Here is a 24,371-nt window from a genome sequence, read left to right as displayed (position 1 = left end):
TCTACGTGACCAAACCTTGAGCAAAAATGACAGATTTCTCTGTGTTTATCTTCTGGAATAATGTAAGCACACAACTCAACAATATTCAGCATGTAACAAAGGTCTCGTCATCATTGTTTGTACATTTTAATGCAGAAATGTTACAGAGTTAATCTTCAAATAAGATTTCAAGGGTAAAATAACCAGTCAAGTTGCTGTTCCTGAGCTACGATGTTGAATAATGAACAGAGCTTCTTTTTGCATAATATCATGATGTCACAGTTAAAATAGCCTTTTGGATATTAAATGTCAACTTCATCATTTATCCTACTATAAATGTGTGGAAAAGTTTGTCATAATTATAATATGTTGAGATATGGTGAAAAAAGTGTTTTGTGAGGTCACAGTGACCTTTGACCTTTGACAACCAAACTGTAATCAGTTCATCCTTGAGTCCAAGAGGACATTTGTGCCAAATATCAGAAAATCCCCCCAAAGCGTTGAGATATCACAAGAACGGGACAGAATGGGATGGAGATTTTTAAACATGTAATAATTAGATCACTATTTTCCTCGTTAGATGTCACAGCTGTGTGTACATAATGATGTTTTCTGGTAACTGTTTTCTGTTGACGTGTATTTTCATTCATTATATCTGGATGGTATAGCTCTTTAGCCTCTTGCTATATGTTTCAAGTCTTGTTATTAATCTTTTATCTTTTAGCTTGTGATGTTTCTCCTTGTTGTGTCTTTCTTATTTGGTCACAGCTCCTTCAGTAAGGAGTCTGACTCCGGCTGGTTTACTCACAGATCTATCAGTCTATCATTGCTGATTGTTGTTTGAACCTCAGCGATAAAATTGGTTTGATTACAATGATAATGGCTTTTCACTGAAAGCATTCTTCTTTTTTAGGGGGGGGGGGGGGGGGGGGATGCACGAAAAGGATTTTTTTTCAGCCGACACGATCACCAATAATTTCACATTTTTTTATTTTAGAAAGACCCTCATACCTGAGGGTAAGAAAAGCGAGGATGTAGTGAGCAAAGATGGATGTTTTATTATTTCATTGCTGTAATAAGATTTCCTGTGTTCAAACCCATACATTTCTTCCACCTTTCTGAACCCTTGTGGAACATGTCTTCCTCTGAAACTAAAACACACCCAGGCTGGTGACAACATGTTTGGCCCTCTATAGTCTGTGGTTTGAGGTCATGAGCATGACAACAGCGTGCTGCAGTTGTTCCTCCTCTTCTTCCTCTCTGTGTTTATTGGTGGACTGCAAACCAACTTTAAAGGTGCAAACAGTCTTCAGCCTTAATATAAAAGAACTGAAATTTTGAATCGTTTTTCTTTACCTTTGAAAGCAATTATTTCAGTTTTACCTTTGTTAAACTGGAGAAAAGTTTGAATCCAATGTTTGTTTTGTTAAATGTACCTGCTGAGTGTTTGTTTGGGAACACAGGCACTTTATTATTGTAGATGTTTGGTTTTTTATATATAGTTTTCTTGTATTCTTTTAATGAATGATGGCTGAATCCAGTTTAGCTGCTTGTGCTGGCTCTCACGCTGTCATTAATTGTTGGGACACCTGAATTGAACAGAGCCATCGTTAACGTGATAAGTAACACTTGTCCTTTTCCTACTCTGACAGCTCAAAGCATATATTAGAAAGGATGGGGTGTGTAAAAGTGACAGGAAGTGAACACACTCTAATGATTGTTATCCTTCACCATTATCTAGAGACAGACAGTTTGTCTGACACATACAGAGTTTAAATGGAGGTGCCAGAGCTGCATGTTGAAGCAAGAGGACAAACTGTTCAGTGTGTTAAAGACTGACCAGGCGATGGGCTGCAGTGCAGTGTGACATCATTGGAAACAAACATTTTTCTCATGAATCTAGTCATTTATTTCCCATCCTCTGCTAAATGTTTTAATTTGTACACTTTCCTTTAATAATTTCATGATCAATGAAGTCCTCTCTCTTCATGTCTGTGACTAATCACCACAGTACATGATCCTCTGGTCAATAAATGAACCTTGACTTGCTGAAGAGGACAAAAAGGACCTATTGTTATTTTAAAAGTCTGACCTCCCACATTGTTTACTCGTGACTGACAGCCCCAGTGCCAAGGTACGCTGTGAAGGCCTACCACTGCCAAGCAGAGAGCATCATGGGAAGGAAGCTGCCACCCGTGCTCTTCACTCCTCTTCGCCCTGTTGTTTCTCGGTTTTCAGCCTCAATTGATTAGTTCCAGGAACACTTGAAGTTGCAGCCACACACACAGAGACACACAAACCAACGCCGAAGCAGCCATTTTAATTAGCCGAGTGTAGCAGCTCCATCCTCCTCAGCCGGTTGCACTCTGTCAAAGGTTCCTTCCAGACGACAGCATGGGAAAAGTGAACTCAGTTGCTTTGTGCTTCCCTCTGCTGGACACAGCTGCCACTACAACAATAAAATCCTGCTGAATTACGCACAGATTTTACAAGGTGAAGCTGTATGATTTGCACCTGAAGTCATGCAAATACAAGAGTTCTTCTTCTCCCTGGTCTTGACTTTTGACTGTGGTGTGTAATGTGGTGACAGACAAATGTTACACATGCAAATAGTTTATTCACAGGATGTGCCTCTCTGATTTTTATCATCCTCAATGACACATTTGTGGAAGGCAACGATGATCGTGGTGGCTGATATCTGAGCTGAAGCCACAGTGTGCCAGGGCACTGCTTTCAAGCCTGAAACCCTGTGTCCGTGGCATTCGTCTTATCAGCTTGACCAGCGTTTGACTTGTTTACACAGAGTGTAATATGGGACTGTGTGTGTGCGTGTGTGTGTGTGTGTGCGTGTTATCTGTGCAGTAGTTCGCTGAGTAAATGTGTGGATGTCAGACATGAAACTATTTAATTGGGGCGGCATGAAAAGAAAAGTTCTCGCTGCTGAGTCATCCTAGTTTGTCGGGATGCGTTTGCTGTACAAATGATTGGGTGCAGAAAAATGTAAACACAGTCATTTGTGAACTGTCAGTAGGCAAGAGACATGATCTGCAAACACAACACACGTTTAGCACAAATAATATTATACTTCAGACGATGCCAATTGCTCACATGCCCCAAACGTATTTGTTTAGTGTTTTATTTGTCACCTTTTTCTGGGCTGTCTGCCAGATCAAACAGCTGAGAGGCTGCAGGATGAGAACAGGTTTACAACATGTACGGCTCAAAATCACTCACTGTAAGTTTGTGTGATCAGCTTACTTCTTAAGCTTAAACTTAATGCTTATAAAGCATTGATTTTTTTTTTATATACTGAAGAAATCACACAAAGCCAGATTTGACAATATTTATTCACCTTCTGTAACATATTCATCATACTGCACATTTTTAGAACACACCTGTAGTTCATGTTTTTTTTATCTAGCTAGCTCAGTTAGCTGTGCAGCTACCAGTGGAGTGTTAGTGTTTAAACCACTAGCACAGACGCTTTAGACTCAGAGGGGCAGGTGATAGCTGGCTAGCACACTAACTTCAGTGGAAATCTCTGCAAAACAGTACACAGTCATCATAATGTCAAAACTGCTGTTTATTCACATTCTTTTGAAAGTTTGAGTTGACATTTGAATGTTTTCAACTAAAAGTTCTACATATTGCCCCTTTAAAGTGGAGAGTATGCGACCTTTGACAGAAGAAAATAACGCAATCTCCATTCACAAATAAAAAGTAATGTGCAAAAACAACAACAAGCACCCTTTAGTTAGCTGTGCAGCTAGTGGTCAGGACTGGGAGCACAGAGCAACGGTGGCGTGTTGGTCTTCATATGTCAGTAACACAACACACAGATGTATTGATTGAGTCTGATATACTGAATTTTAGGGGGAAAACATTGTGTTTCAAACTAATACTCTTAAAGTGAATCAGAAAGTCTACACACATTAAATACAGCGTTATTCTATAAATAAAATAAAATAGAAATGACACGGAATAGACAATACTTTTGGTTGAAGTCATGCTATTTTACAGCCAAAGCTCTCAATGAAAGGAGCTCTTTCTCTTCTGTGGTTTGCTATAGAGGACTGCATAATGCAGCCATAAATTCACCAGCCATAATGTCCTCCTCAGGCAGGAGGAGAAAGCTGGAAGGGAGGGAAGAGGCACCAGGCCCAGGGAGGAAGTTTGAGAGTTTTGTAGTGTTGAGGAAAGAGGAATATGAGGTCCGGACTCCTGATTTAAGTGGAGCACGAAGAACAATTCTAGCAGCACAAGCATCCAGACCAGGCTGCAGCTGAGCCGAGCCCAGCGAGAAGTCCTGAATCTCCTCGTCTGCTGAGGCCAGCGTGACACCAGCGTGGCCTCCAGTCCCAGCAGCCCCAGCAGGAGCAGAGAGGCCAGGTGGTGAGCATCAAGCAGCTGCAGACAGAGCAGGTTCATAGCCTCCCTCCACCACACTGAATCCTTCATGGGGCCCATCCTAATCTCCCAGCCGGCCTCCTCCATCCAGCAGGTCAGCATCTCTCCCAGCTGGAGCATCCAGCGCAGCAGCACAAGACTGTCTGTAAGAGCCAGCTGGCCCATGAGCACAGTGGAGGGCTTGGTGGAGACCTGAGGGGATCGGAGCAGCAGCAGGACCCGCAGGCTGAACATACAGCCCACCAGCAGGGGGAGGCCTGCACTGTGGGGGAGCAGCAGCACCGTCACCAGCTTCAGCAGCAGGAAGCGACGCAGCCATTCTCTAACGGCAGAGAGCCTTCCTACTGTGACCGAACCGGGCCAGAGCCACGAGCTGATCTCCCACACTGACTTTAAAACTTGGTTTGATCTGCAGAGAGTTGAACACATGTAGGTTAGCTCAGTGTGACGTCGACCTCCTACACATAATTCTCTTTACACCTCTCTCCTGTTTTATGACTGTGTCAGTGTTGTGTAAGTAGGCAGATGCCCGGGCATGCAAACAAGCTTTCAATACATTCTTCAGTTTTACAGGTGTTATTTACCATGACTGAAGTTGAGCCTCATCCCAGCTCAATTTGAGAAGAATTTAAGTGGAATGTGTTTTATTTAAAGATGAAGAAGCCTCATGAAACAGCATATGGCACAATATGACTCTTTAGTCTATAATGAACGTAAAATTAATTCAGGTTCTGGATGGTAACAATCAAAAACAGTCAGGAAGTGTATTTTATATCAGGTAACATCAACATTTACCAACTAAGCTCAAGTTTTTTGTCGAATTTGACTCTGTCTTTTAAAGCATCTTCTAAATTCAAGCATCTCCTCATGTTGACCTCCTTGTCACTCCTCCTAATGTCTCAAAGTTCAACAGCTGATTCAGAAAGTTAGACATGTATCTAACTTTAAACAAAGAACTGAATGTTGCCTGTGTGGGACTCACCTGTGTGTTGGCAGGAAGTTGAAATTGAAAGTCATTGTCCTGTTTCACCTGGATGTGGGCTGACGGCGTTTTGTTTTGTTCCCACGTCAGCCCCTCTCCTCAAAGAGGCCGAGTGAGTGTGTGTGAGGAGTCCCCTCTCTCCTCTCTTTATCAACTGCTTCGACTCGACTGGGTCTTAGTCTGTAAATGTCATCATGTCTGGAGGAGAGCCATGCTGCATCTGAGTCACGTTGGGGGAAGATCTGAGCCCGAGGGGTTTCCCTGCAATGCTGACATCAGTGTAAACCTGTCTGTCCGTGTGATTTTCCATGCAACACCGAGCCAAAAAAGGAGCTTTGTATGGGAGAGCTGGTGGGTGCCAGGGGGAGAGGTGCCAGGATGCCTTGCATACATTCTGACAAAGATCAAGAAACAACTGGTGAAGAACCTCGAATACTGACAACTGATCGAGTCAGCATAGTTTCAGTTATTGAAGGATTTATTTTATGGTTTCAGCTTAGGTGTAATTACCCACATGTGTTGGCAGAGTTCAGGATGTTGTTTTAAGGTAGGCGGGGTGAAACACACAAACGTTTCCACAGCGACCAGGGCGTGATCACCATGATAACTGCCTTTGTTATCCCTGCTATACGCTCTGACTCTCCTCTCAACTGACTAATGGAAAGACTCACTCTACCATTTGCGTTGCTTAATTCATTAGTGGCTGCGCCTCTCTGATGGTTGACTGGAAACAGGTGGCTTTAGTTTTACTTTGGTGCACACAACACACACGTGATGGCGTTTAACAGGCCGGGTATGTGAGTAGGCGTGCATCACGCGTGTGAGCATTCGTGAGTGAGCTGAAGTACGAACTCTGCCATATACAACAGGAAACGGGTTGAAATGTGTGGCGGCCGGAGTGGAAGCGTGTGTTTGTGTGTGTGTGTGTGTGTGTGTGTGTGTGTGTGTGCGTGTGTGTACTTGCATCCAAATGAAAATAACCAATAAATGCTGCCTTTGTGGTCTTGTTGCAAATATAAAAAAATTTGACAGGAAACGTTGACATATTCTTCTTCGACTTGTTTGACATCTCAAGGATTGCTAAGAAATGTCCCTCAGGATGAATTGTAATAACTGTGGTTCATGTGATTGTGAACCTTAGCTTTGCAGCTAGCGCCTAGCACCATCATCAGGTCAAAGGTTTGATTCGTCCAGTACTTTAGCTGATGACTAAATACCTGCAAAGCGGATGGTATCCCCATCAGCCTCAGCAGTACTTTGTGTTTACTGCTAATTAGCAAATGTTAGCATGCTTATATTCTAAACTAAGATGATAAAGCTTCTGTAAGCGTTGTCATTGTTTTAACTTCCTGTCCATTTTCATCCCTTCCCTCCTCTCTGTGTCACCACATGCTCACAAAGTGGTAATCACCAGACAGAGCAGCAAACAGGAGGATCCTGCTCTCGTGCTCACACAGACAGGACCGCCTCTTTATGGAGTTCTCTGTCGATACCAGAGAGAGCAGAGACATGTTACTGTTGGAGTATAGAGCTATTTAACACTTATTTTAATAAAAACATGTCACTTACAGCAACTTTAAAGATGGCAACCATCATACAGTACCACCTAAACACCACCCTGTTAGCACTGACATTGATTGTCATTATAAGTATGTTAGCATGCTGATGTTAGCATTTAGCATAAAATGCCACTTTGTCCTAGTACAGCAACACAGCACTGCACGGGGGTAGACTCTGTGAGACTAGTTGACATAAAGAAGGGTCAAATCAACTTAGCCAAAAAATGCTAAACTGTCTTCAGGCACCTGTCAATTATATTCTAAAACAAACAAACAAACAAAACCAATAAAAATAAGCTGACAATTTTAACATGTGACAATTTTAAAATGTGAGATTTATTTTGCTATGATAAAAATACTATGTTCTATATCAAAACTTAAAAATTTGGTTAAATTGGTTGAATGTATTTGATTTTTTTTCACTCGCAGTAGAAAAACACTTCCTCTTAGAAATTAGTTTCATATAGTACTCATTTGTTTTCCCAAATAGGTTTTGGAGGGAATGTCATTTTCACTGATAATCATATGATAGATGATGTTTAGATGTTAAATGTACACATTTCTAAACTTTGTTTATAATGAAAGGAGTTTACTTTGTACATGTTTGTGTTTAACAAACACAGATCATATATAATTAAGGCTAATATTTACAGATGAAGCGATACATTTCCTGGTATGAATGTGAATCTGCCTGTTCATTTACGCCCATGATGTCTCACATTACTAATGGACACAGATGATTTCACACGGCCGTTGAAAGGTTGAAAGACGATCTGATGACTCACATCCCGATCAGGATCAGTGACAACAAAAACGAGCTGTCTTTCGTAACTTTGAGCAGAGTGAAAAGGCAACTTCATAGAGTGCACTCCGAACAACTGTGCCTATCTCCTTTTTCCATACTGTCAAATTAGATGCATCTGTCTCTCTCTCTCTCTCTCTCTCTCTCTCTGTGTGTGTCTTTGTGTGTGTAATTGTTTGCACACACTCAACTATTTTGTTTTCATCTATGTTGAACAGTTGTGTTACCTTATCTAAACCAGGCCTGAAGCCATTTGTTTGTTGGATGTAAATGTGAAGCATTATAACCTGGGCCTCATGCAGCAGTAAATGATAATTTTATTTTATTGAGTGCAGCACCAATAAAGCGCTCTAATAAAATATAAAACATTAACTTTGTACATAAGCAGTATCTGGTTCCTGAATAGTCAGACTCAGATGTTTCCACCGACCTGAAGCATCCAGAATGTATAAAACAATATCTGTACAACAGCCAACAGTCACTCTTAACTCCTGCATGTACACTGTCAGCAACTGGGAAACCACAGCAGACTTTTTATGTTGAATGCAAGTCATCTGTCTCTCTGAGCACTTGAGAAACACAACTAAACTGCTGAGATGAACAATACATTTCAGAGATAAAGTGACCTACATAAACATCCTCGTCTACAGGGTATGAGCTGCTCTGTCGGGGCAACAAAAGGGACCACTTGACTTACAATAGATCTCAGTGTAAGCAGACCACCCAGGTATTAATGCTCTTTGACTTTAATAATCCTGTCTTTTACAAATTCAACTCCATAAATCTGTCTATTTAATCGTGACAAGTGTGAAATAAATGAACTAATGTAAAGTGTATTTTGCAATTATCAGGGGCGATCAGTGCTGGGGATCTTAACAGCATCCCACAGAAAACCACAGAAAAGATGAGATTAATCACACTGTTATAACTGATGTGTGTGTTAGCTCAAAGGGAAACAGCTGCTCTCACTTCCATGAAAGGAGCGGTGCTGGAGCAGAGGCAGAGGAGCTGCTGGGCCCAGGTCAAATATGCATGGTGTCTGTGTACAGTAAACAGAAGTTTATACGTGTTGATAGAAAAATGATACAAGGAAGGAAGGACACATCTCCTAAACGACTCATAAACTCTGAGTGCTTTCTAATCTAAATCAAATCTAAACCTCTGTGGTAAAGACACATTAAGTTGGAGCCAAATAACACGCAGTGTTAGATTTCAAGTATTTCCTGTTAATATTAAAGCTGCTTTTTCAATCAGTATTTGTATATTAACAGAAGTGCACACCAATAGACTCTAAATAAATGTTAATATAGTTTATAGCCAGGTGGTCACCATATCAATTTAAAGGTTATGTCAATGTTGTATTTACAGTGAATCTTTGCTGCCGCCAATGCCTAAAAACAAAATAAATGCAGTTTTAACCCTTTGGTGGACAATCTATGCCAATCTCTTCTAATGCACAACATGCGTACAAAATAATCTGTATTTCTTATGCAACTTCTTGCATATCATTATTTTTATTTTGCTTTTCCAGCTTTAAAGAACAAAACTAGTTCTGCACAGCAGCAGAAAACAAAGACTATCTCAGAAACAATCTGTCGCAGCAAAGTCGTCAGTCACTGCAGTTTTTCTCGAAGAGACTCGTTTCGGTCGACCCGCCTGCTCACATCGTCATGTCTTTTCTCTCTCAGCAGCTTTGTAGGTGTGACCACAAATAGAGCAAGTGAACGTGACGGATAGCGTAGAGAGCGACTCTACTTTCTGTCCGTCCATCGATGACTTCAGAAACCAGGTCAAGTTTACACACACGGATAATAAACACACACTGGAACCAACCAACACCCAACCAACCAACCAACCAACCAACCAACCAACGAACAACCTCCTCCTTCAGTGGAACAGAGCCATTACTTGTTACAATTATGTTACCATGAAAACATTTCACACAAACATTTCCTATATCTGGACTAAAAGAAATGCATTTCACCTCTTTTCCAACCAGTAGAAAATGTCCTGGAACTGTGTTAACTGTGAGTTAACAAAAACATCATAAAGTGATTTTAGTGAATTACTGTAACATCCGCTTGCAAATAAAAACTGTCTCAACCTCGGGAGGATGCACTCAGTGTATCAACTTCCCACCCACATTATTGGATTTTGCAGATCGCTACAATTATGATCCACGAAGCAGCCGCACCAGCTGATGACACCGAACTCATCTCATTGTGTTGTCTTCCACATTCAGATGCAGACAGGTAGTATTTTGATATGTAATCTGTGCACCTACTGTATTTATATTTTGCCGCCTGTGTATGATTAACCTGTTGATGAATGCAGTTTCCTTGGCTTGTTTGTATCCCTTCCCAACATTAAGACCTCAATCAGGATGCAATCAATAAACAACTGAGTGACTTGGCTGGTACTTTGGAGAACTAATAATGGGATCACTCAGAAAGTACAAATGCACTTTCATTATCTCTCAGAGGGGTCAAAGCATTTACAGCAGCTTTCTCAATGCACTTAATGTATCTATCAAGCGAATAGATGAATATTTTTGGCCCACGTAGAGTCAGTGGTGTTGATACAGACAGCTCCTGAGTGCATAAGTGAGGTGGTTTGTTTGTCTTTGCTGGTGCCTAACCACTAAACGAGTTACAGCCGAATTACTCGGCTCTTCTACCACAAAGTCCTTTCATCTGTGGGAATGAGTTTGTCCATTTCCACTGCAGTATCCGCACTCCATTTACTCACGCTCATTAGCAACATCCAAAGGAAATGCTGTGGAATAACAAAAGTCTTCCATCATCAGTCGAGACAGACTGGTTGGTTGGCAGCGTCTTTGCACTGTGTGTCTTATCACCTCACATCATCTGATCTCAGGTAAGGGCGCTTCCACTTGACTTGTTTCTACAGATCATCGGCCTGCACGAAATTCAACGGATAGCTTTACAAGGCTTAACAAGGTGTTTGATGACGCATGTAATAAAAAATGAATCAACAATGCTGTCTGGCCTCGCAATACTCACTGTTTAAACATACAGTAATGTGATACGTAACGGCGAAAAGGAGCTCGTCTCGCAACTCACTTCTGCCTGTGGGTAAAAGTTGCAGAGGAAGGATTTTCAGGGCGGTGACAGGTCTGTAGGTGCCTCTCAATGTTTTAATCATTAAAGGTGCATTATGTAAGACTTTCAAACTCTAAAATGATCAACAGAACGTGAAGAACTCACAGTTTTCAATGTTTTGTGATGAAGAGATATCTTCTTAAGTTAGCGTGCTAATCAGATAGCCCATGTGTTCCAAAGTTCCTGTGCCTGTGCTGTAAAACCAACGCTCTCCTGGTAGTCTGGCTAGCTGCATGGCTAACTGAGCTAACAAGCTAACAGTAGCTTCTGTCATTGATGTATAAACAGTTACTCTGGTGATATGCTGCCCCTACTGTATTAGTTGGGAGTATGAATTCAAGTTGCCCGATTCTTACGTGTTGCACCTTTACGACTAATGAAATCCAGAGCAACCAAATAACAAGAGCACAACTTTTTGTGATGATTCAACTCTCTTTTTTACCCTTGTTTACCATGAATGTGTTGATGATGTCACATGGCTTGATGCTGTAACGCTGCAGAAGAGAGATATCAGTCCTGCTGAGGTTCTGAAGAGGCAGCCACCTGCTGCAGCGTCCTCCCACTACTGCTACGACATCTGGCAGATGAGACAGAGAGGTGGAGGAAACACACTGGAGCTGCGCTGCTGTTGTGCACATCAGCTCAGCGGAGAAAGATCAACAGAGTGGCTGCAACTCCCTGGCACCAAAACAGGAATTCAGTGGTAAGGAAAACTTGTTGAAGTCTTATTTTTTTTATTACGCTGATAATAACTTAAATAAGATAAGAGATGTTTTTCCTTTTGTTAAGAGGAAGTAACTAACAGATTAAGATCAAATAAAGTTGCATAATGTCAGTGTTTCGTTACTGTAAATGCTTTCAGTTTGTACTTTCAAGAAGCCTGCTTGAAAAAATAAATTAAAGAATGAACAAATTATTTTATAAGGTTCCTTTATGTTACTAAACAAAGATTGCATTAGAGCAACAGATAAACAAGTTTACTGTAAAGTGCATTCACTGGATGCCTTTTATATTATTAATCTCATAAAAAAGCTTTTATGTGTGCAAGTTAGTTATACGTGCACTGTGTTGGACATTTTTATCAGAAGAGAAAGATCTTTGATATTTTTTTGGGCCTCAACAAACTAAATAAACAATCGCTCTTTGTTGACATGACTGAATGAACTGAATAAACAAACTGACCTTAAAAGGACAACACAATTTCATACTGTTTTACTGTTTATATGTGGCGGACCCCGCCACCTTCCCAGCTTCAAACAGTGTTCTGGGGACCTTATTTTCCTCTGAGAACAGCTTGTTTATTCAGTTATGGAAAAAATAAATATTTCTGAGTTGAGTGAGCATTACTACCTCATTAATATTGTAAATATTAAAATTACGAGTTTGAATTTCCTCTCCAAAACTACAGTGTCCCTTTAAATATAACCTGATGTACAAATATGAATGGATGGATGGATGTTTTGGTCTCCTTAAGGACAATAGACTTCATCAGAATGTAATCAACTCATTACAGCAGAAACAGAAATCACTCATTCACCTTTCTCTACCCAAAAAGAACCAAACATTTGTCGTGTGACATGATACAAGTCTTATCTTGTTCTTTTTCTTAACCAGTGTATTCTGGATTCTGCACAGCGGCAGAAAAATAAAGACTATCTCAGAAACAATCTGTCGCATCACAGTCATCAGTGTTTTTCTCGAAAGAGATTAGTTTTGGTCGACCTGCTTGCTCACATCATCATGTCTTTTCTCTCTCAGCAGCTGCAGGTGTGACCACAAATGGAGCAAGTGAACGTTACGGATGGCGTAGAGAGCAACTCTACTTTCTGTCCATCCATCGATGACTTCCGTAACCAGGTCTACTCCACATCCTACTCCCTCATCACCGTTCTAGGCCTGTTTGGGAATGGCTTAGCCCTGATGGTGTTGATCAGAACCCGCCGCCAGAGCTCGCCCTTCCATGTCTACATGGTGAACCTGGCCGTGTCTGATCTGCTGTGTGTCATGACGCTGCCGCTGCGAGTTCTCTACTATGTCAGAAAGGGCGAGTGGAACCAGGGGGATTTCCTGTGTCGCATCAGCTCCTATGCCCTCTATGTAAACCTCTACTGTAGTATTTACTTCATGGCTGCCATGTCCGTCACACGCTTCTTGGCCATTGTCTTCCCTGTGCAGAACATGCGGCTGGTGACGGAGAACCGTGCTCGCCTGGTGTGTTTGGCTATCTGGGTGTTTATCTGTCTCTCATCCTCACCCTTCCTGATGTCTGGCCAGGATTTTGACCCCATCACAAATAAAACCAAGTGCTTTGAGCCTCCACAAGATAAAGGTATTCAGAAACTCCTCACGCTGAACATGGTGTCTCTGGTGCTGTTCTTCATCCTGCCTTTTCTGGTCATTCTGATCTGCTATGCCGGTATAGTCCGTGCCCTGTTGTCCCGCACCAACGCAGCCCGTCGTCAGCGGGACACAGGCACCAAAGCCATCCGGATGATTGTCATCGTCCTGCTGACCTTCCTAATCAGCTTCATGCCATACCACGTGCAGCGCACCATCCACCTGAACTTCCTGTCCCGAACTGACACCACCTGCTCAGAGCGCATTGCCATGCAGAAGTCTGTGGTAGTGACTCTGTCCCTGGCTGCTGCCAATTCGTGCTTCGATCCACTGCTTTATTTTTTCTCTGGAGAGGGTTTCCGCAGTCGCTTGTCCTCCCTGCGCCAGTCAATGAGCAGCCGAAAGCACCATTCAGCCAGGCTGAGGGCCGTCACAGGCCCGGAGCCTGAAGAGAACCACCAGCCCAAGGCCAGTTAATCTACACCATCAGACAAGCAGCTACAGGTTTGTTTAAAGAGCTTGTGTTGGCATGTGCTCTCTTTAACAAACAGGGAAGGAGTTGAAGGAAAGATAAGAATGTGATAAATTGCTAAATAAATAAATAATATGTAAACAAATGAGGGCTGAGTATTTAAACTAAAAGTCTCAGGAAGATGTTTTAAAAAGAAAAAGGTATTTATTAGTCTACGTCGTGCAGAACGTTCGATATTTAGGTGATGTTGTTCTGCCGTATTATTATGACAGTTACCAATAATTTACTCCAACTATGGCATTAGAAATATAAATACATAAATACTCAGTATGTCAATGTACGAATGTATCGAAGATAAAGTTGTAATATGTTTTTTTATGAATCTTGTATTGCATAACCTGCATGTGACTGTTTTGCATGAAGGGCTAAACAAAATGATTTTCCTTTTTCTTCTATCACTGTTATTTGTAGCATTTTTGTGGGAATGTTGTTGTAAAGGACATTTTTTTATTATTATTTATCGTGATGCTCTTGTAACTACTTTTTTCCAGTGGTTTGTTGTATGATGAGTTATTATGATTCACGTTGCTTCATGAAATTATTTGTTCTCAGTTTGGATGCATATTGGTTGCTTGTGTGCTATTGGTTTTTATTGTTTTTTATGTTTGTTTTTTGCAAATAATAATGGTTATAAGCTTTTTCCTAAAGATACACTTCCTCATTTTCAGCACTGTAATCTGTTTCGAGTTTCAAAACATCATTTCGGTACTTGTGCTCGAGCTTTTTTGCTGAGAGTTAGAAGGTACGACTGTAAAAAGAGGAAATCAGTTGGGGCTAAGCAGCATCTCTGCGGCCCATTTATTACAGCTGCTGTAAGCGTTGTTGTCGTTTTAGCTAACTTCCTGTCTGCTTTGCAGTTAGCAGTCCCCTCCCTCATCTATACTTCACCGCACCAGACATGACAAACAGGAGGATCTCTGTCCTGATTGGATAAAACGGGCAGGGATACCAGAAAATGTATTTTCTTTATTACTGCATGAGCGGGGGGAGGAGATATGGTTTACTGACCTTGTTTTAATAAAAAATATATAACTTACAGCAGTTTTAACACATTACATATAATGTGTTTAATCTGCACAATTTGTGTCTTTTATTCCCTGTTAAACTACAAACTAGTAGATTTCCTTTCTGAAAATAAGCTGCTGTACAGTATTTATATTGTAAGCAAACAATATTTCGTGTCATGTATGAGAACTGCATTAATAAATCATCCGATACGCTTCACTTGAGTTTGTTTGCATTATATTGCTCACAGTATTTGAAATCCACTGCAGTCGTATTGACTTACACACACTGTCCACTGGGTGTCGCACCAGCACACATATTCTTGTAGTCCTGTCACAACAGATGCAATACTGTTCATTTTCTTTGATGTATCTCCAAGAAAACAGCAAGTTGCTGTTTTTTGTTTTCGAGAGCAGCACTTCATGAGTTGTGGTACATTTTCACAGTGCACACTGACTATGTGCCACATTGTATAAATCATAAAACTGTCTGTAAAGCACATAATCTTATTAACTGAAGCTCTGAATTATTTCTGGATAAGGCAAAGAGCATGCCCTTCTATAAAGCCACATGCAGACATAAATTTAGCATCCCTGCTAATCAGAAATACAAAACATGACTGAGAGGCCTGACTGCCAAGGCCGACTCTGCTGATTGGAACATAGAAGACCACTGTATTACCACTTCATAAACAGATTATATCGAGCACATGATCGGCTGCCTCCTGCAGCTGCACAAAAAGATGTTTGTTTCACTCTGCAAAGCAGGACCATCTTAGAGATGGGTCTCTGTGGTCGCAGTGATAGCGTACCTCATGGCGGAGATACTCGCTATACAGGAAGTAAGGAAAGTCCCGAGTGATTTGACCTTTGATTCGTTTTTGGTTAAGAATAAAACTTGTTTGTCTTCAGGGAGAGCAGACTTTATAACATGCCTGCGATGTGAGTTCAGAAATAGTTGGAGGAGCTTTTCAGGAAAACTGCTGCGGCAGTCACCCTTTCTGTCACGTGATGTGAGATATTAGTAGCCTTTTTAGTTTAGATCATCCTAAAATCAACAAACATCTTCAACAGATGTGAACCATCAACTGTGTTCAAGTTACGTCAAAGATGCCCGTGTGTTGTGTTCAAGAGATGCCTAAGTTATTATGCTTACCAGCTAGCTCCAGCCTGTCCTGTCTCGTATTAACACTTATTACCGGCAAGAGCCGATAGTCCAACAGCCCACAAAAGTTATAGGTGGGAGATGTTTGCGAGCCGTGAGTTCACGAAATACCACAGTTAAACAAAATAAACTCACATAGACATTTTTACATCTATTTTCATACTAAAGAGAAAAAAAACACCTGTACACAAACATGAACAGCACAACATATCCCCACAACAACAACAACAACAACAAAAAATCTCAAAAACTCAGATATACTAGCAAAACCTCTCCTGTCCCCTCCTGCCATATCTTCTCACGGCCTGTACCGTATCCTGTGACTTCAAACTTGCATCTGCGAGTCCCTGAGTCTGTGTTCGGTCCCAGTGAGGTGTCCAGCCGTGTTGATTGTCCACAGTGATTATCCAAGGTTGCGATCCAGGCAGACTCTCATCAGCTGATAGAGCCGTTTAGCTCCACAGCTAATTGAGCTACTTGCTGACAGCAGCTTGTCGCTACAGCCAAAGTTGGCGATAGCAAAGATTATAGTGAGCAGCAGTTATCTTCAAATTCTGGCCAGTTCTGAAGCTGACTGAAGTTCTGAGTAACATGCACAATGACAAATACCTTGAAAGGCAATTAACAGGCTTTGAAAATGTCTATGTCAATTTGTAGGTCAAATCATCCAAGTATGATCATCCAAGCCAATCATCCAAGCCCTTAAGACCTTTGATACTACATTTCCCATGGTGCTACTTGATCGTGTCTTTCATTATACCCTCCCTGCCTGATAAACGGCCATGTTTTTCAAACTGATTTGTAACACAGGTTTTCTGTTGAAATTTTGTATCTCTAAAGTCAAGCTAAAGTGGGGTCACTTGGCTTGTTTTAGACTTGACAAAGAACCCTCAGAGCCCATGAGTGAATGAATTGATTATGACATGAATGCCCCTTTAAAACAATACATCAAGAGTCTTTTGATACTTTGTAAAGGTACGTTGATAAAGCACACAGTCTTTTTACATATCCGGGAGACACAGAGCAGCATTAGCAATCACTCGTCAGATTTCTAGCAACCCAGAAAATGTAAGTACAACATCCAGTCTTCTTTTGGTTCTGTTTTGGTCTCCAACAATGTCTGATGGAAATAAAATGTCTCCCTGGTGGCTAAATTCTCACTATGTTCACCAGTTGATCGCTAACAGTGTCTGCCTGCTGTTGTTGGGCAGGTAGTGTCACATGAGCTTCAAGCTCTTTCAAAACAACTGCTAACTGCGACTGAAAAATGACATTAATAAGACCAGTGAGAGTGAACCAAAAATGGACCATAAATCCAAAACAATTAGCTGAAAGATGCAAAAAAAAAAACTGCAAAGTCTTTTAAAGGTGGACTATGTGAGAATTTTTGTTGAAAACATTAAAAAAAAGTAGACTAACTGACTCTTACCTGGGAGGTGTGGTCTTCACCTTGCCACACTAGCATGCTATCCAGCTAGCCCAAGCCTGTCCAAAAGCTCCTGTGCTAGCGCCAACACTTCCCTGGTTCTGTACAGCTAGCTGCACAGCTAACTGAGCTAATTAGCTAATGGCAGCTACAGTAAGCAGCAGTTAGTGGTTACTTTGATGATATGGTTCCTCCTCTTTGTGTTTAACGTGGAGTCGACAGGTGGCTAATTCTCACATACTGCACCTTTATATAGTTCTGTATTGCTTTCACATTAATAGTCACCCTCTTTTACTATAACAACATTGATTAGATCTTCTTAAAACATGAGCTCTATTAAAGTCTCCAGTTACTGTCAGGATCTCATTCACTTCAGTTGCTACTTGTTCATAGACACAATTTTCTCCCCTTAAAGGAAAAAGGGGAGACAGTGGAAAATTGCAGTAACTTAGCCATTTCTTCATGCTTGTCACGGTTCATGGATGGCCCGCTGTGAAGCACTACTACAAACCTGATATTTGGCTCCACCAGACTTGACTTGCCACATAGCTTGGCTGCCTGCATCTTGTTGTTGGAGGGAAGCAGTAAGCAGTCAGCAGTCAGCAGCGAGGCCTGAAACTTGATTCATATGTGGACACGGGATTAATCCAATAAACGATCAGTTGTGTGGTCCCTTTAGTATTCTTAGACATAAAGCAATCACAGGTTAGTTAAGCGAGGAAACAGGACCCTGTTGTCTGCACTTTACTGACGTCACATCACATGACTCCTGCACACTGATGCCTCAGATTTGCCATTTCAAACATACCTCTAAAAAGCGTGAAAGTCTGAAGGACACGAGCTGAGCACTGCTGTTTCTAATGTGAGCATGTTTGTGTGTGCCTGTGTGCATACATACGCTTTGAATATGGACACTCGACCAACATCAAAGGCCACATGCAGATTGCACTTTCTTAACCTCCAGAGTGCAAGGTTAAAGGCCAGCTGATGGGTTATGGTCACTCCTGAGTTCAGGTTGGAGGAAAGTGAGGCAGACAAACAGCTCACAGACGGGTTAACAGCAGTCTGGAGCCTGACGAGCAACTGGGGTCCAGCTATGTCAGGTTATTACTCAGACATCCGTCAATCATCTGTCCATTACTTATTGAAAATAGGCAACACGAACGCCGAACACACCGACACCCTGCTGGCTGTTTTAACCCCAACATAGAGCTCCCACCCCGTGCTTACAGAGTTCATCGTTGCTCCAACAGGAAGCCTGTGAAAGAGCGGCAGTTTCCACAACAGTGATTGTTTTTTCCATTGACAATATTTTGCACCGGTGTATTTTTGTCTGCTGTGACGCACACGGAGTCAAAGGCCCCTTTTAAAATGTTATCACCGTATCACTTCTCCAAATCGTCGAAGGCCCTCTGGTGTTTATAAAAACTTCAGATTTTCTCCGGCCAAAAAAAGAAAGTGTGACAATTGATTCAGAATTATTACATTTTAAAAATAGAGTTGTTTTTCTTGTTTTTACCGAGTCACTGTGACAATAGCTTGATACTGTGTATGCGAAGAGCATCTGATTTTGAAAACATATGTATGCACTGGTGTGCAAATGAAATAAACCCCCCAGTATTGTGCACGCTGAACGTGCTCATATTTTCAGTTAACGGTGACATTAAAGTATCTGCTTCAAGCTAATGAACGTGTTGCTGACTCCCACGAGAGTTAATGACGCTCATGCACTGTCTCAAGGATCCCTGAGGTGGGGGTGGGCGACACCACAAAATTCGATTTTCGATCTGACACCAAGGAATCAGGTCAATGTCGCAGATACTGATACCGATACTTTATTATTAAAACACAGGACAGTTTTTGAAGGCATGTTTCCTTACACCACCATCTCCACGTCCTCGTTCGGGGTTGCAAGAAAGACTTGAACAAGTTTAAGCTCAATATACCTTTCACAGTTACAGAAAGAGGCTATTCAGCCATTTTTAAATACTTCAGGTTTGCGATGTTGAGCGGTCTGGGTGCTGATGAGGCATTTCCCTCCTCCTCCTCCTTTGCTCTCTGCTGCAGCTCTGACTTCTCTTTATCATGTTTTTTATGTGTTTAAACAAGTTTGTGGTGTGGCTACAGTCGTGAACAGCCTCATACACACATCACAGTTCTCAACGTTTTCATTTACAGCTGTAAAATAACAAGCTCCTCTTTTGTTCAGCCATCACTGCATGTCGGAGTCAAAGTCTGTCTCAAAACGTGTCAAAGAGAAGACTTAAGCGTGTTTTCAGATAGCTCTACTCGTGGTAGAAATAGAAAAGTGTGGGTACAATGTAGAGGAGAGAAGCTTAAACTTGTCCCCTTGTATCAATCCAGTTGACGCTAAAATCGATCTTCAAAAGGAATATTAGTAGTATCGATTTCTTGGGATTGTTCCATCCACCTCTTACCTGCGGTCTGACCTGATTGGTCAACAAGTCATTAATACAGCCTCTGATTGGTCGAAAGACTCAAGCCAAGGAATCATTAGATTGCCAGTGGATGGCTAACAATCTTGCTTAACAACAACAATAACTATTTTCAATCACAGGAGACATTCAGTGTTGGATAAATCCGGATGGATGTATTTTACAATTGCAATGCAATGTCACAGCACCTTTCTCTCTGCGCAAAAAGACAATTTATATTCTTCATTAGTCCGCTGCTCCCTTTATAATGTGTCGTACTAATGTTAGTCCCTCTCAGCACTCTCAGTTATGTCCCCACAACTTGAACTCTAATTAATTAAAGCTGTTCACACTGTCTCCTGTTGTGGCGGTGCAGCTGTTCATAACAGCAGCCACCGAGTTCATCGTCATTACTCTTCTCAATCATGTTGCCAGAGGCACAACTTACACAACCTTTCTTCTCCTCGAAACAAAATGATCGATGAGGGTTGAATACAAACTCCATTCTGTAGCAACTGTGAACCCAAACCTAGCTTGGGTTCACAGACAAACACAAGAAACCTTTTCAAAGACCAAAAGAGTCATACAGTGGCAGATGTAGGGACTCACTGCTTCTTTCACCACATTTCCTTCAGGATTCAGTCATCCAAGTCAAAGTAATCTTAGTCTTTGCATAAAGGAGTCCACAGCAGCGGTGTTTATCTTCAGATATGAGATTCGCAGTAGGAGTTCAACGCCACAATTGCAAAAGGGTTTGGCAAAAATTTGAGTTTGGGAACGATTATTCAAACAGAAAGCTCTTTGTTTAGGGTCAAAAGAAACAATCGCTTTGCTGCTCTCAGTTTGAGTCTGTCTCTGACAACACGGGCTGAAAACTTCTTTGTAAATCAATGAGGTGAAAAAAGAAGGATTTAGAGGTTTTCTGAAGCAGCGAGCGTGGAAATTAAAGAGCAGAATACAGCATTCACTGACACACGGTAACAAGTTCAGTGGCGTGCAGGGAAACTGGGTCAGTCTGGTAATAACCCAGTTAGACTCCCAGTCATTTTGTTCTTCCTCTACATTCATCACTGCCTACAGTGAGATGTATTGCACGGTCTAAAGGGTCTTTTTGTACCATGATAAATTGGTTAGGGGCTGCACACATGCAGCATCTGAGCGGGTTACCACAGTTTATCCAGACCAAACAGACAGCTGTAAACAAACACTGGCTCCTGAGGGAGTTACGGAGAGGTTTGGCTCTGAAACCTCCAGCCACATGGTGGAAAAATAAAAACAACACAAACTGTAAACACTGAAAAATACAATTTGTCATTAGTTATCAGCTGACTCATCATATTCAATCTGAGCACGTGGCCATTTATGTGTCACGCAGCTTAATCAGCCTGTTTAGCAGAGGTGGATTTTTGTTTTAAACCCATGTAACCTCAGTGAATGAAAGGCACTAAAACAAAGATGACTTTGCTTCGGTGTCGACATATTATACTTATTAATCTCATGTAGCTCCATTATTCTTCTGCATTGTCCTACAGTAGTTTAAAGGTGCACTGTGGTTTAATAAACTAAATAAACAACAACTCTCTTTGTTTCTTTTGTTTTCATGTCTGAATAAACTGAATAAACAAACTGACCTCGAAGGACAACACAAGTTCATACTGTTTTACTTTGTTTATATTTGGCGGACCCTGCCACCTTTCTAGCTTCAAACAGTGTTGTGGGGACCTTATTTTCCTCTGAAAACAGCTTGTTTATTACTGGATGTGCCTGGTTTTGCAGGACGTAGTAGTGCACGCTTCAGCGAGCTCCATGATGGTCTCAAGTCATGCTCTGAGTGCATATTGTTATCCAATAATTTGTGTATTTAACCTCATCTATGTGCATGAAAGGTGATATTCTGCCTTGTAAAACGGTTTTGGAGGCTTTATGAGAAGTTTTCTGCAGGAAACCCTTTTGGAAAGGTAGGTTTTTAGATGACATTGTATAAAGTGGACAAGGTGGATGACTTTTATGTGGGCAACCACAGTTTGCGTCCCGTGTGGAGAATTTTGTTTTATGCCTTTTTACCATTAATTTTTTGTTTTCAGGTATTTAAAGTTATATTTCCAATTTTCAGACACTGTTTAATAAAACTACTAGGTTAGATTTAGGTAATAAAAATACTCTGTTTTAGAAAAGATCTGAATTTAAATTAATAATTCAGCGTTCAAGGCAAGTTTTTCCAAGGCAAGTCCCTTTTAAAAAGATGCATCTGTCTTTCACTTGCTATGAAGACAAATGCACGTTATCCAGACCAAGATCTTAATGAGACGAAGCATTGGTGCTCGTACCTCTTTTGTCAACAGGGGCCGCCAGAATCAACAAAAAATAAAGTTCCTTGAAGCAGCTTTAATGTTAGAAACCCCCAAATTAATCATATCCATAGTTCCTGAATGCAACAACAAAGACTGTTTCTTCAATAGTAATAATGTCTGCTCGCATCTGTGTTGTCTATTGTTTATATATTGAACATAGTTGTGTAAATGTCATCCACTTTACGTCATGTGTTTTGTTAGCGCTTACGATTAAAACAGCTTTTGGAAACAACAACTCTTTACTGGTCAGCTCAGGGCAAGTAAGGCAGGGAAGAAACCACAGCATATGGAACAATATCATTCAAACTATCTAATGTTAAACATCCATACTACACCATAATCATACTGCCTGCAGACACTGCGGCAAACAACAAAACAGATTAAAATTACCCTCCTGCTGTGTTTACTGTCCGTAGGATTTATGGCAGCTGAAGAAAAACAGAACTATTCTGGTTGTTTTACATGTGGGGGTTTTTAATGCTGGTTTCCTGAGGGCATCACAAGACACAACAGTGTGGTAAACTATAAAATTACATGAAAAACAGGCTCATCATTCATGTGTTGCCACATTTGAGTGAGAGAGAAAAAAACCCCAGAAGGGATTATAGAGGCAGGCCAAACTAAAATGGACAAAAAACTGAGCAGGACAGCAAATATCAATTCAGGAACTCAAGTGACAAACAATCACAATATCATTGTGCAATGCCTTTTACTGTATTGTCTTAAACAGTTCAATTAGAGTGAAATGTTAGTGAGTTAGTGACTCTACTTACATAACAATAAACAGATGAGATGTCCTTGTTTAAGTCTTCAATCCTGCTGGTGGGATAATCAACTCCAGCCACATTGAGCTTCTTGTGTTTCACCAATGTTAGCTTCAGGACAAAGAACGTGATTTTCTCAGAAACAATATCCCAGCAATAAATAAATAAAATGAAATTAACTAGAATGACACTCAGGAGAGCACATACCCCTGCCAAGGCCCAACAGTCCCCTTCTGTACTCACTCATTGATACCAGCCACCTAAATGTGAAAAAGAAAACAAGCAAACAAAAAACTCCCTTTCTCAAAATCTTCAAGACTGTCGGAAAAAATTCTGTCGCTTCATCCAGAGCCGCACAAAAAGTTATTGGCTTTTGGGGTCTATTCTGGGCCAAGACCGATCCTCCATCCAAGTGTTGTGGAAAAAGTCTTTATAAAAGCATCATTTGTTGAAAATGTTCTGAGAAATAGTTTGCACCAAGAAATGTGAACTAATGACAAGACTGTGCTCTCCATCTGCCCCTGCAGTTAAAACTGGCTGCTGCTGATTCTGGTGAGGAACTAATATCTGCAGTAATAACTAAGCGATAACTGAGGCTGAGCGACAGCCTGCAACACGAGAAAGAAAACTGTCATTGTTCATTGGATAATAGATGTGTCCATATAGGCCGACTGTGAAATCAGAATGTCATACATTGGATGGATTAGCGAGCATATATATAAGATATATATGCATCTTATTGGCCGGATTTTTGATACATGACAAGATGGTGATTTACAGTGTTACTTGCCAAAGACTCTCTTCTCCCTTTTTGTGTTTTGTTGAATACTATTTAAAACTGTTTCCTCACCCGAGCCCGTATATCTGCGCCACTTGTCTTGACAAAGTGATGCCCTCGTTTGGACGCATCAGTTTTCCACAGAGCTTAACGTGAAGGCTTGGTGTCGAAAAAGTCTGAAACGTGTTATTTGTATGCAGATTGAAGCGACTGGGCTGTTTGTTCTGGAGGTAGTTAAAGACTCCTCTGACATCTGGTAACAACTGGTTTCCCAGCTTGTACATTTTTAATTGATCCAACCAGAGCCAATTAAATGTTGACAAAAAAAATGTTGACAACTGCAGTTGTCCATGGTTTATTGGTACAAATTGAAATAAACAGTCCACGAGCAAGCACCGCACCATCAATGAGATGCACACAATAGTTTATTGAGGCGGAATATGAGTGTGATGTTGAAAAGGGCAATTGAGTATGAGTGCGATGTTGATGAAGTGTTGAACAGCTGTGGTGTGGGGAAGGCTTCGTTAGGGATTAGCGGCAGCTCCTGGGCTGCCAGACCCCCCTATAAGAAACAGAAGCCCAATTCACACTGCCCTTTGAGTGCAGGGATCCTGCCTCAATTCTCCTGTCCTCCTCTATGTGAAAGTTTCAGATGCGGAAAGGGGGGAAATTTCGTTGCGGCTCTGATTTGCCTCTGGAGGTAGTAGCAGAGGGTACCAGCGTTTGCG

At 41.2% G+C, this 24,371-nt stretch overlaps 2 protein-coding genes across 2 annotated transcripts; one reads left to right on the top strand and one right to left on the bottom strand.

Annotated features, from left to right (window-relative positions):
• Nucleotides 1–3,407: 3,407 nt before the first annotated feature.
• Nucleotides 3,408–5,506, bottom strand: LOC311257186 (uncharacterized protein). The gene is made up of 2 exons (XM_084352658.1): nt 5,369–5,506; nt 3,408–4,795 (listed from the first exon to the last, which is right to left on the bottom strand). The coding sequence occupies exons 1-2, from the start codon at nt 5,401–5,403 to the stop codon at nt 4,009–4,011; spliced, it is 822 nt and encodes a 273-aa protein (XP_084208784.1). The 5' UTR covers nt 5,404–5,506; the 3' UTR covers nt 3,408–4,008.
• A 5,991-nt stretch (nt 5,507–11,497) lies between these two features.
• On the top strand, nt 11,498–13,723 carry cysltr1 (cysteinyl leukotriene receptor 1). The gene is made up of 2 exons (XM_084352502.1): nt 11,498–11,554; nt 12,610–13,723. The coding sequence occupies exon 2, from the start codon at nt 12,631–12,633 to the stop codon at nt 13,663–13,665; it is 1,035 nt and encodes a 344-aa protein (XP_084208628.1). The 5' UTR covers nt 11,498–11,554; nt 12,610–12,630; the 3' UTR covers nt 13,666–13,723.
• Nucleotides 13,724–24,371: the final 10,648 nt, after the last annotated feature.

Source organism: Pagrus pagrus (genome assembly GCF_965226575.1).
Source record: "Pagrus pagrus genome assembly, chromosome: 5".
In the NCBI taxonomy this organism is placed as follows: Eukaryota; Metazoa; Chordata; class Actinopteri; order Spariformes; family Sparidae; genus Pagrus; species Pagrus pagrus.
The sequence above is the reverse complement of the archived record's forward strand: the minus strand, read 5'-3'. Positions and strand labels throughout refer to the sequence as shown.

Bases quoted from the DNA above. Each gene is read 5' to 3' on its own strand.
- LOC311257186 (XM_084352658.1), bottom strand. From the start codon at position 5,403: ATGACTTTCAATTTCAACTTCCTGCCAACACACAG. The intron at 4,796-5,368 runs GTGAGTCCCACA...AACTCTCTGCAG, and splicing joins AACTTCCTGCCAACACACAG to ATCAAACCAAGTTTTAAAGT.
- cysltr1 (XM_084352502.1), top strand. From the start codon at position 12,631: ATGGAGCAAGTGAACGTTACGGATGGCGTAGAGAGCAACTCTACTTTC.